This window comes from Rissa tridactyla, chromosome 2, assembly GCF_028500815.1.
Source record: "Rissa tridactyla isolate bRisTri1 chromosome 2, bRisTri1.patW.cur.20221130, whole genome shotgun sequence".
NCBI lineage: Eukaryota > Metazoa > Chordata > Aves > Charadriiformes > Laridae > Rissa > Rissa tridactyla.
In genome coordinates, this window is record NC_071467.1 from 129,357,946 (window position 1) to 129,371,213 (window position 13,268).

Below are 13,268 nucleotides of genomic sequence, written 5' to 3' on the forward strand. Positions count from 1 at the left end.
ACATTATATTGATTTCAGACACCTTGTATTCTGTAAAAATAAAATTAGCCCTGCCTCCATTTAGGAGTACGGGGCAGTGTTTGGAGGAGGGCAGTGGCAATCAGGTCTCCTGGATTCTATTCCTAGCCACGGCAGTGACTCGTGCCATGACCTTGTGCAAGTCTGTCGACCTCTGTGCCTGTTTACCCACGTTAGAAGAATGAAAAAAGAATAAATACCTACTTCCCTGGGGTTGAAATCCTCGGTTAGAAAGAGCTAAATATACAGGCCTTCCTAGCAAACTAAATAAATCATAAGCGTGTTTCAGATGAGTTCACAAAACATCTCCAGTGTGAGGTTTCTACGGTCTCTTCAATTCGATCCCATTATGTATTTCAGCGCAGCACATATGGTCCTATCTTTAAAACACTGGGTAGTGTTACACACTGTGGGATAAGTTACAGCGTGAAGATTTAACATTAACATTAATGGGAGCCGTGCAGTTAAAGCCTATTGCACTCTGACGAAAGTGTGCCCTCAGGAGAGCTATGCTGCTAATAATTGACAAACCACCTGATTTAAAAGGTGTTGTGGAAATTTCTAACTTCTGCGGATGTATATTCTGAACATTATCAGAATGTCGTGGCTTCCAGTATGTTTGTACGTCAATACTCACAGACTTCTGTGAAACATTCTGTTAATGTTCCTAAGGGACGCCCGTGCAGTTACCTACTTTGTAACATGGCATTTAAAAATAACATAGGTGAAACTACCCTGAAATATACGGTAATAAATGAACAAGAAGTGCTCATTTCCTTACTGCACTGTTACATTTAACTTTTGAGGCTTCATTTCAATTGTTTCTATTGCTCTGCAGTCAAATACTGTATTTTGTGGGACACTGGCAGATCAGATAATACTGTTGGTGATATTATCATACTTTTGTTCCAGTTGTAATAACCATTTGGACTGTTTTACACAGAATAAGAATAGGACACTAGCTTATATTGTGACTTGAGACAAAGTATCCATATGCAGCTGATTGGTATCAGGGAAATAACACTTGGAAAATCCCCCACTTCTGCGTTATCCACCTTCATGTAAGTCATCTCAACAACCACTTGTGCTTAAACTGAAACAGTCGGGTATCTCCAGGATCAGTTTTGTAACTTCCATGTTTTACCACTTAAACTTTTTCATACTGTATTATCTTATAACTCACAGGGGAAAAAAAAGCAATAATCTGGGGTCAGACTTCAGTTAGTTGATGACATACTCAAGCACATATGATAAAACCAGCAGGCCTGGTCCCTGGCTGTAGCCTGAGTATTTGAGAAAGGAGCCGGGGAAGCAATAAAATAAAGATGCACCTGCCCCTGCTGAAATAGTGCCTGGCTCCAAGCTGCAAGAGGTGCCAGTGATTCCAGGTGCGACAATTTTACGTATGATGACTTGTCTACATACAGAAATTACTCTAAATAGCGGCTGAGCTGAAAGTTGATGTTTTTCTGAATAACTCCATAAACTGATAAGCTTCACAGGAGGAAGCAGAACTTTATCAGCTCCCAGACATTCTTTTCACTTTGAAAAGGAGCAGTCTAATTTGGGGACAGACAAAGGCAACGTTTCCTGATGTCATTTTCTCCTTCACTGACTGCATTGATAAAATTATCTCTCATTTCCACAACCATCAGTCTCTTTACCACGTTGTTATCCCAGTCCTCAACCATTTTGCATAGTGTCAAAATCTACCTGTTTCGTATTTGCATACAATGCGCTTTTATTCACAAACAAAAAAAGTAGGTAGAATACACAAGTACTGAAGTATGGGGCTATACGAAATTAAGTAAAACACTTACTATAATCAGCATTTACTATAATCAGCACCAACAAAAGGTGCTATGCTGGACCTCGTTCTCACCAACAGGGAAGGGCTGGTGACCAACGTGAGGCTCAGGGATAACCTTGGCTGCAGTGACCACGAAGCGATAGAATTTAAGATCCTCAGGGCAACTAGGAGGATGTATTCCAAGCTTACGTCCCTGGACTTTAGGCACACAGACTTTGATCGCTTCAGGGATCTGCTGGCCAAAGTGCCGTGGGACAAAGCTCTAGAGGGAAGGAGGGCCCAGGACAGCTGGTCAGTATTCAAGGATCACCTTCTCTGTGTCCAGGAGCAAACTATATGGACAAAGAGGAAGGCAGGGAAGAATGTTAGGAGACCTGCCTGGATGAACAGCGAGCTCCTGGACACACTGTCACACAAACAGAAACTTTATGAGGAGTGGAAGAAAGGGCAGCTAGGATGGAGGGCATATAAGGAAGCTGTCTGAACAGCAAGAGACCTGGTGAGAAATGCTAAAGCTCAGTTAGAATTACATCTAGCCAAGGAGATTAAGGGAAACAGCAAAAATTTCTATAGGTACATTAATGGTAAGAACAAGACTAGGGAGGGTGTGGGCCCCCTCAGAAAGGAAACAGGGGAGCTGGTGACAAGTGATATGGAGAAGGCTGAGGTTCTCAACGACGCCTTTTCCTCAGTCTTCACTGGCAAGGGCTCCAGCCACACTCCCGGAGTCACAGAAGACAATGGCAGGGGTTGGACAGAACTGCGCATCGTAAGTGAAGACCAGGTTCGTGACCATCTGATGAACCTGAAACTGAACAAGTCCATGGGACCCGATGGGATATACCCACAGGTACTGAGAGAACTGGTGGATGAGGTTGCTAAACCGCGCTCTATTATATTCCAAAAGTCACGGCAGTCTGGTGAAGTCTCCGCTGACTGGAAAAGGGGAAACATAATCCCCATTTTCAAAAAGGGAAAGAAGGATGAACCTGGGAACTATAGGCCAGTCAGTCTCACCTCTGTGCCTGGTAAGATTATGGAGCAGATCCTCCTGGAGGCACTGCTGAGGCAGAAGAATAACAAAGAGGTGATTTGGTACAATCAACACGGCTTCACCAAGGGCAAATCATGCCTGACAAACCTGGTGGCCTTCTATGAGAAGGTCACATCAATAGACAAGGGGAGAGCAACTGACGTCATTTACCTGGACCTGAGCAAAGCCTTTGACGCTGTCCCGCACGGCCTCCTGGTCTCCAAGCTGATAAAATATGGGTTTGATGGACTGACAATTCAGTGGATAAAGAACTGGCTTGACAGCTGCACCCAAAGAGTAGCTGTCAATCGGTCCATGTCCAAGTGGAGGCCAGTGACGAGTGGAGTCCCTCAAGGATCAGTACTGGGACTGGTCTTGCGTAACATCTTTGTCAGTGACATGGACAGTGGCATTGAGTGCACCCTCAGCAAGCTTGCCAACGACACCAAGCTGTGTGGGGCGGCTGACACGCTGGAGGGAAGGGATGCCATCCACAGGGACCTTGACAGGCTGGAGAGGTGGGCCCATGCCAGCCTCATTAAGTTCAACGAGACCAAGTGCAAGGTCCTCCATCTGGGTCGGGGCAATCCCAAGCACCAATATAGGCTGGGCAGTGACTGGCTTGAGAGCAGCCCTGAAGAAAAGGACTTGGGGTACTGGTAGAGAAGAGGCTCAACATGAGCTGCTGGTGTGCACTAGCAGCCCAGAAAGCCAATCATATCCTGGGCTGCATCAGGAGAAGCATGGACAGCAGGTCGAGGGAGGTGATTCTCCCCCTCTACTCCACTCCCGTGAGACCCCATCTGGAGTACTGTGTCCAATTCTGGAGCCCCTACTACAAGAAAGATATGGATGTGCTGAAAGGTGTCCAGAGAAGGGCCATGAGGATGATCAGAGGGCTGGAGCACTTCTCCTGTGAGGACAGACTGAGAGAGTTGGGGTTGTTCAGTCTGGAGAAAAGCAGGCTCCGAGGAGACCTTATAGTGGCCTACCAGTATCTTAAGGGGACCTACAAGAAAGTTGGTGAGGGACTTTTTAGGGTGTCGGGTAATGGTAGGACTAGAGGGAATGGATTAAAACTAGACATGGGACGATTCAGACTGGACGTTAGGAAGAAGTTCTTCACCATGAGGGTGGTGAGACACTGGAACAGGTTGCCCAGAGAGGTGGTGGAAGCCCCATCCCTGGAAGTGTTCAAGGCCAGGCTGGACGGGGCCCTGAACAACCTGATCTAGTGGGAGGTGTCCCTGCCCACGGCAGGGAGGTTGGAACTAAATGATCTTTAAGGTCCCTTCCAACCCTAACAATTCTATGATTCTACGAAAATTGATTTAAAAATTGTGACAATGTTTTCTTCCTTTGCCTGGTAAAATAAGATTGCAATCTTAACTGGTTAAAATAAAATAACATAAACAAGTGCACCCCATCAGGCCACTAGTACTCAAAGTCAACAAAAGATCTGCCTCAGCTAGCACCTATAGAAAATCCTTCTGTTCTTCTCATGTTGCTAGTCATCATGTGCCAGGCTCCTACTGGAATCAACAAGCACATGTGCAGGGGCAAAACCACACAACTGTGTTCATACAGAATACACTTAGTTGCTTTATTAAACTTTCTTTCTTCTTACTAAAGTCTAAGTAGATTTAGCTATATGTGGAGTGTTAAGAAGTCACAGCCTATTTTTCAAGCTACAGGAAAGTCAAGAAACTTGAAACATTCCTATCAGCGTTGTCTGTAGCAGTACGCAATTCCAAAAAATGCATTCTCCTCAGTCTGTTATTTTTTTGGGGGTGGGGGGAATCAGATTTCAGGAGAAAATAACCCTTCCAAATCATAGTTATCATGCTGGGCTGTCTGGCTGCAGTGTTATTTTATGGGAGAGCAACACTTCATCCAATTTCACTGTTCCTTTCACAAGAGGTTTTTAAAGTCCTATCTATGAAGATGTTCTTTGTGTTTGATGGAGAGACCCACCACCAAGCCTGTAAATATATAAGAATAACTCAGATGACATCTCTACCAATCTTCTGCCAAAAAAACCCCGAACATTTAATACATAGTTAAATAGTCCTTCTCTTTTCAGAATTCTTCTGTACTCTATTTGTATATGGCTGCTCCCTCACACCATTTGATAATGCATCAAAGTGTCTCTTTGTGCCTGTCTTCGGCCTGTTCACACCACCCACGACGATGCCAGTTCCACCACCGCTCCTCCTTCCTCATGCCGCGATGAGCACTGGAAGCCAGGCTCTGGCCACAGACACCCCTGCCAGGAGCCACCAGAGGAGCACAGTGTGGCCCCACAGCCGTACCCGCCTTGGGCCTGGGTGTAAAGCGTCCCCCTCCCCGTTAGCAGAGGAGGCTGCAATTCTGTGACACATTTCTGACGTAGAAAGGCAGGAGAGGGGAAACACCTTCTCCCCTCGGCGGCGAAGGTGCTCAAAGCAGCTCTGGGGTGGCGGGTGACTGCACCCCGCAGGGCCGCGGGCAGGTGCCAGACCCTTCCCCCGCCGGAACCGGGACCGAGTGCTGCCTGGGGCCGAGGGCTGGCGGAGTAACTCGCCTCAGCCCGAGCCCCGGCCTCGGCTATGCCGTAAACCTCGTCCCGGGGCTTGTCTCGCCGGGTCGCCGAGACCAGGCCTGAGTAAACCACAGCCGCTCCTCACAGATCCGCTACACCCCCCCGAGCCGGACCCACCTCACGTTATCTCCCCCTGCCAGCCCGCCTCGCCCGCCCTGCCAATCAGCGCCGCCCTTACTCCGCCCCGCCTCCCGCCGGCCAATCAGCGCCGCCCTTGGTGGTGCGGGCCGGGACCGCGGCCGGCGGCGCGGGCGGGCGTCTTTGATGCTGGCGGGCGGTTAATTCAGGAAGCTCCTCGGGAGCGCGAGGAGAGCGGCGGGGCGGGGCCGGGGCTGGTGGGGGGCGGGACCGGGAGGAAGCCCCGCCCCTGGCGGGCCCGCCGCGCGCCGCCGCACGCGAATTCGGCGCGAGGCCCCGGCGCGGGGTGGCGCCGGCGGGCGAGGAGGGGGGGCGTGGCCGGCGCGCGAGCGGGGCGGGGAGCGGAGCGGAGCCGAGCCGATCCGAGTCGCTGGTGGCCGGAGGCGGCGGCCGGTCGGTGGGTCGGTGCGGCGGCCTCGCCATGGTGTTCCTCAAACTCCGCGAGCAGGTGGGTGCGCGGCGGCGGCCGTCGCCTGCTTCTCCCCCGCCTTCCTTTCCCCTCCCGGTGCCGCTGGGCGCGGCGGCTGCGCGCCCTTCCCTGCCCCCTCCCCGCTGTGGTGTGTGACAGGCGGCGGGCAGGGGGAGGCAGCATGGCCGCTGCCGGGGCCGGGGCTGGGTGGCGCCCGCCCGGCGGCGGGAGGCGCCATGTGCTCCCGGTGCGGGCGCGCCGGTGGCCCCGCTGGGGCGGGGGCCGCCGCCCCGCGCAGGTATCGGGCCTAACAGGTGGCGGTGGGAGGGACGGACGGAGCGCGCCCGGCCAACGCGGGGCTGCCCCGGCCGTGCCCCCCGCCCCGGCAGCGGCGGAGCGGGGCGACGAGGGGGTCTGCGGGCTCCCCCGGGCCCGCGTCTGTGGAAGGGAGAGGTCTGTGGGCGCCGGGGGTCCGCCCGCCCGCTGTGAGGGTATGGGACCGGTCGTGCTGGGGAGGCGCGGCGGCAGGCGGCGTGTCCGGGAGCTGGAGGTGGCCCCGCTCCTCCTTCCCCTCCCCTCCCGGAGCCCGACCCGGGCAGTGCCGCCGCCGGTCGCCGTTTCACGTGCCCTGGCGCTGCCCGCTCGCCCTTTCGGGCCTTTAAAAAAAGACAAACCATCACCCTTTTGTTCGGCTGCTGCATCTTTCTCCTCCGTGGTCCTGGCGTACCTTCCCCCGGTCCCCGCTCCCCTGCTGGGAAGCAGGAGCTGGGTTTGGTTTTTTTTCGTGCCTTCGGTGGCTTGTTGCTTTTCAGCACATCACACCCTTCTTTGTTCGCCCGGCTCTCCGGCTGCCAGCCCGGCTCCTGAAAAAATACTTGTCTTCCCTGCTCTGTCCCTTTTTTTCCTGGTGTCTTCCCCTGTCCTACCTATTGTCTCCCGTGCGGTGGCAAGATACAAAGGTGGGAGGGTCTGCGCTGCCAGTTTGCCGCGTGTGAAAAAAGATGCCTCCTAGAAAATGTGCTTTTTCATGTGTGTTAGACCAAATTCCCTGTAATTCCCATACAGCCTGCTGTTGGTCTCCTTGACGCTCTTCCTTAAGATAACTGACTGTAATGCATGGAGACACACCCCCCCCTACGCCCCCCCCGCCCCCCCCAAAAAAAAAAAAAAACCAACAAAGGAAAAAAAACCCCAAACACTTAGAAACTTCGCAGTGGCTGGGCAACTGGTATCCTGTGTCTCTTTATTATGCTGATCGGTATCAGCTCGTCTTTACCTGCTCGACATTTCAGCAGTCTGCCTGTACCTCTGTCTCTTTACGCTTAGGTTGGAAAGTCCCTTGGGATTTTGTAGTTAAAAAAACGTTTAGCAATATGGGGCTGGGATCTTTATGTCTTGCTGTATTTTATGTAAACTTAGTGTTGTATTTTTTTTTTTTTTTCATAGTCCTGTCTGTGAGTGAGGAATGATTGTGGACCGGAAATTCACTTAGCATCTTTGAGTTTGGTTTCTTTTTAGGCTTCATTACAGTTCTTCTATGGGAGGCTCTCCACAGAAATGAACACTTGTTCATCTCTTCTGTTGGGAACAGAAGGGAATAGGCCCTTCTGTTAAAACCAAGAAATACAACTCTTCTTCTGTTTCACAGTCATTGTGAAATAACTAGCAAAACCCCATCATCAATATGTTAACATGAAAGTACTGTATTTCAGAACTTTTCCTTCTGGGAAGGATCCTGCTATTGACTGGTGCTGAGGTGAAATACTGGACTGTGTGGGACCACTGGTCTGACAGAGTAAGGCATGTGAGGCTTTCGGCTTCTATTGTGGTGGAGGTTTTAATCCGGAAGCATGAGGTGGATTTTTTTAGAGGCTTCGTGGATCTGTAAAGGTGCCCTGATGCACTGGGAATTGCAGTATTCTTTCACTTGAAAGAGGGGTGGTAGGGGCAGGGAAAGGAGGGAGGGAGGGGAGCGCTGGTTTTGAAGAGGCTTTTATAGGGGGAGTGATTTTTGCAGCAGCTGTATTTCTGATGGATAAGTGTCAGTTGCTTGATAAATCCGTTATTCCAAACTAAATTCTGTTAAAATTGCTTTCTTGAGGAATGCCAAGAATCATGAGGAATCATATTAACATGAAATATCTTGGTTTTGCTACTGACAGAGAATTCTTCCAGGTCAGCGTTCTCGTGCAGTGTGCTGCAAGAGGTCTTGACTTTAGGACTTGATGCTATGCTAAGATTATCACACCACCTGCTCGTTATAAAAACCAGCCTGTGGTACTGTAGGAAATTAGAGGTGTTTATCTGCAGTATTTCATGAAACATGCTTCTAGTTTGCTTAAACCGTATACTCTCCTATATAGTGATGCGTTCATTTAGGATAAAGTAAATTGTCGTGTGTGTCTGTGGTGAGTCTGTCTGTCTTCAGTGGTGGCTGCGTTTCACGGGGGAGCGCAAAGGCTGCTCTGTTGTTTGTACTGTATGAAGGAGGGAAGTGATTTGCTAACGTCCTCCTACAACAGTCAGACAGATTAATAACTTTCTGGAACAACAATTCTACTAAATAAAGTATTACTTTCGTGTATTTCTTAAGATTATTTTCCCTCCCAAATCAACAGAAACCTGTTGATTTTGTTCTTTGATAACGTAGAAGGGCTCTGTGTTACTAATTTCAGTGTCAGAATTAGGCTGGGGAGAGGCAGAATTGGGGCATAAAGGCAGCTTGCTATTTTCTTACACTTGGTTTAGTTTAGTTCTTGAAGTTACTGCACGCTAGCATAAAAGCAGCGCTCGAGAATTTACGGTGAGGTGAGGAATTCTGCTCTGAGGCTCTGAGTTGAGCTCAGAGGGTGAAATCCCAGTTGTGCTTGCAGATGATTTAATTTACTTAGTACACTGATAAACAAAACTTTGATCCTACAGATGCTTAATGTGTTTGTGAAGCTCAAATATTTGGTTGTCTTTGGAGGCTAGTTTGATACATTTAACTTTCAGAATAAAGGTTTTCCATGCACTGAGAAGAGCGGGCCTTTCCTTGGGTTCAGAGAGCAGCCAGCAGGTACATACTCTGCAAATTTGTGTTAATGCTGCTTGAGCTGTATTGCTTTGCAATCCTAAGAGGTAGGAATATCTTTCAAAGTTTTGATATAATTCAGGGTGTATGTTCCACTTTCAGAAGTGATTCACTTTTGCTTTCAAAGTATATTAGGTATCAGAAAAACCCAATGAGCCATGTTTGTAAAAATTGCGTTTGAAGCTGAATTGAACTGTATTGAGCAAAGTTGATAGCTGTAATGCTCAACAGCAAACTTTAACTCCGGGACAGAAAGAGCAATCAGTCAAGTGTCAAGTTAGAAGCTGCAGGTTGTTCTCGTTGCTCTTGGTTTGTTGTGCAGCATTAGACACACATGTTTAAAAACAGAGGAAGCGAATCTGCAAATTCTGTCACTGAAAGTTAAGCCATTCAAGGTAGAGATGAAAAATATAGTAAGTGTACCTTATGATTAAGGTATTCGCTCTTCATATTGTTTGCCTTCATGCTGTCTTCGTATACCAGGCTCTTCTGGGTGAGAAGCTGCTTTAACTACTAAAATGCCAAGTGAAAGGGAGGCTATAGAAGTTTGTTTCTTCCTGAAACACTGTGGTACTCTCCTGTAAGAAACCGCATTGAAAGCAAAGTTCAGGTCAATGTTCGCTGGTGTTTTATCAGACCTTTTTTGGGGGGGAGTAATGTTCTTGTGAGTCTCCATAATGGTATGCCTTGGTCTCCTGTATAAAAGCCCTCTCAGCTCTGCATAGCTAACTGTGAAAGGCGAAGCGTCTTCTGGTTTTTTGCTATTCAGTGATAGTTTCTAGGTATATTAACTGTTGCCCAGAACAGGTAAATTCTCGCTTTAAGGGGTTGCGAGTTAGCCTCTCTTGCACATATGGAGTGATTGACAGCCCAGTTTTTCTTAGTGGGTAGCTGAAATTTGGATTGCCTAACAACTGAGTTGCTTTTCTGTTACAAGCCTTACCTGTGTATGCGCCTACAGGTTGTCTTTTAGGCTAGCATAAGCCTGCTTTTAAGTAGAGTTCTGTTGAAATACATGAAGCTCTGATCAAAACTGGCTGAATTTTTTCTTTAATTTTGCAGCTATATAACTATTTGTGGCAAAGCTCATTGGATGCAGCATCGTTGTAGCTGGTAAAGCCTTATTTTTTTCCTTTCAGTACGTGATAGTTTTAATGACACATTTCCTGTTTTCCCTGAATCTTAAATATGTAATGGCTCATAATGGGCATTTGAAGGGAATTTGTATGGGATCTTTCTGTATGACTACTAGACTGTGCTTGAGGCAATGCATTTATTCCCAGGAGTCAGATGTGAGTGGAAAGGATCGGAGTATGAACTGCATGAGGATATTAGAGTGACCACTTATCTTGAAAGTCCTTGAACAGCGAGAGCACTGACTTCTTTATTGCCCATTTATATCTTTCTCTTAGCTAAGATGGATCTTGTTCAACTGGCAGTTAAACAAATGTTTGCAGTGTCATAGTGAACGCTCTGAATGCCTCTATGGTTGCTATTTTCATTACTGCCAGCGTTAGGCTTCATTCTTTTAGAATTCATGCCAAGAATAAATGTCCCAACTAGTTCCTTGTTACACTAAGAGGAGGAATGGTCTCCTGTGGTGATGAAAAGGAGCTGCTGCTGTTTGATGAGGGAGGGATATGGTGGGAATGGAATTACGTGGTATTGCTCTACAAATTCTGTTCAGACATAGACTAATGAGATATGTGTTTTAATATTTTTTTGTTGTATAGAAGCTACCTTAAAGTTACTGTTCTCTTAAAAACAACGCAAAAGACACACACACAGAAAACCGCCCAAAAAACCAACAAACCAAAACAAACCCAAAACTTTGGGGAGTCTTGTTGAACTTGAGAACTACTCTTTGCACTCTATTCTCTATCGCACATTCTTCCTAGAATTTGCATCTAATCTGTTTTAACTGTATAAAAGATAACTAAATTAGGAAGCTGTAATATTTATTGTACCTTAAGTCTTACTGTTAATTCTCGTGTTCCCAGGCTAAGAACTCACATGTACTGAAAAGATAAGTTTCTTTAATTGATGGAAAACTTTGAGTAACTTGAACTCCATTTATCTTGTTATACGAAGTAATTACCAGCCCTTCCATTAGAACATGTTGAGAGAACCTGGTTCTACCACGTGTTTGGTTTGGGGGATCAGATTCCCTGATGGTAACTCAGGAACTTCTAACTTGTGAGCAAGTAGTTCTTCTCAGTGAAGAAAATAAACTTCTTTTTAAAAAAAAAAAAAGGTGGGGGAGAAACAAAGCAGGCCTTGATTCTGCAGTCAGATACTCATGGCAGATCCTGTTAACTCAGTGGCCTTCTGTGAGGGTATAAAGGTCTATTCATGTGGATAGCATCGAAGGTTTGTGACCATTACTTGAAGGCAAATATCAGGCGGAAAAAAATTGAGGCAAATGTGTGCTTGCCTCTGAAGAAGGGACTTCCATAGCACCCACAAAAAAGTCAATGATTCCTGTAGAAAGCTAGTTAGTAACTGTTGAGACTCTGAATTAGCAATCTGCTGTCTGATGTGGGTTGTTACATTCCCAAATTTCTGTCCTTGTTTCCATTCACTGAAATTAAATCTCTCTGGTATTATACACTTCATATCCTCCACTTTATCTTTTAGCAGCTAGTTTGTTTCTCAGTTGCTGTACCTTTTATTTTTCTCTAGTCAGCTGGACCTTCCTGAGGTCAAACTAATATTTGATCATTTGCTTTCTTGCTCCTGCCAACTTTTTATTTTGTTCTTACCTCTATTCCTCTATTCCTATTTCTGGAAATTGAGTGGGAGACTCGTTGCCTTAGTTACAGTGACTAACCGTTTCAAAGTTATTTATAATGTTTGTGTTTAAATAACCTGTATCACAATACGAATCATAAAACATTTCACATCAATAAAAAAAATAAACAAAGCAGTCCATCGCTAAGTGCTGGGAGCATCCTTATATTGCTGATTCTTGGGGGTTTTGTTTTCCTTCATTGTTGGGGGTGGAGGACAATTCCTAATCTGGCATTTGAAGATGAATCTGAAATAAGGTGTCTTGGTGTTATCTTTTGTGCAAATGAGGATAGAATCATAATATTTAAGCTCTGAACTATCAGGGAATGTTATTCTTCCTCTCCTTCATAATGACACTAGCACTCTTGCCAAGGGGTGGAAATATACCAGTTTAACCATGTTAATTCAGTTGTGATTGCTCAGGTGTTGATGAATTATACAGCACTGACCCATTTCAGCACAAAAGCAACAGCTAATGCAAGAATGGTGGGACTGAGTAGTTGGAAGGAAGATGAGACTTGTAGCCAGCTGGGTGGGTGCAAAGAGTTAAAGAGGAAGAACCAGCAGTGATATGCAAATGAAAGGGGGCAAAAGAGTTGGTCTGTAGCATCCTTGTAGATTGAGGAACTACTAGTTAGCTGAAGCACCTAGTGACTTCTCTCCTGTTATAATGAGATGCTCTTTGCTGTGAATTGAATATAATCTTAGATTTTCATTGCCTGTTTCTACGCTAATGTGTGTATGTGAATTGACTGAAGAATACCATGTAAGTGGATTATTTACATGATTAAAGCCTACCTATTTAGGGCAGCCTGAACACTTAAATTTATTTTTCCTCACTAAATTATTGAAAATATATTTGAATTTGAGATGTGTAAAGCAAAGATCTGCGTATTCTAAACGGGGGTTTTTGGGTAAAACAAAAAAACAAACCACTTTGCTTGAGCTTATGTTGTTAAACTTCATAACTATGTTTACAGGGGTGAGGTAGGGAAAACTTTCCTGCCTCAGAGTAGGAATGAATGGCTCTTAATAGTAAACTGACTTATAATAGGAGAACTTAGTGAATGTTCAGGTTTTGTACATAACTTTGCCTGTTTGCGTGGGTTAGTCTGTTTCTGGCCGTGTCCTGAACTGTCCTAAAGCTATCCTAAATGTTTAATGTTTCCATACTTTCAACCAATGAACTGTCATTTAATGGCCTTCCTAATTCCAGCTGATGAGCAGTTGCTTGTAAGTTATTCTTGGTGGTTCTGCAATCATGCGGTCATACTTGAGGTTCACTCTCACTTTGTGCTGAAATCCTGTACTTCACTCCCAGCTTCACTCCCATCCGGTGCTGAGAAGAAAGCATGGGTACATCTGAATTTTTATTTTTTTTTTTTTGGCAAAGTGAAGATAGAATAGTACCTTAAT

At 46.3% G+C, this 13,268-nt stretch overlaps 1 protein-coding gene across 1 annotated transcript in view; it reads left to right on the plus strand.

Annotated features, from left to right (window-relative positions):
- Positions 1-5,897: 5,897 nt before the first annotated feature.
- The window catches only part of ANKRD28 (ankyrin repeat domain 28), a 125,369-nt gene continuing 117,998 nt past the window's right edge, over positions 5,898-13,268 (plus strand). Inside the window, exon 1 of the mRNA XM_054193170.1 lies at positions 5,898-6,028. Within this exon, the coding sequence (XP_054049145.1) occupies positions 6,002-6,028 (27 nt within the window). The 5' untranslated portion in view covers positions 5,898-6,001. The remainder of the gene's footprint in view (positions 6,029-13,268) is intronic.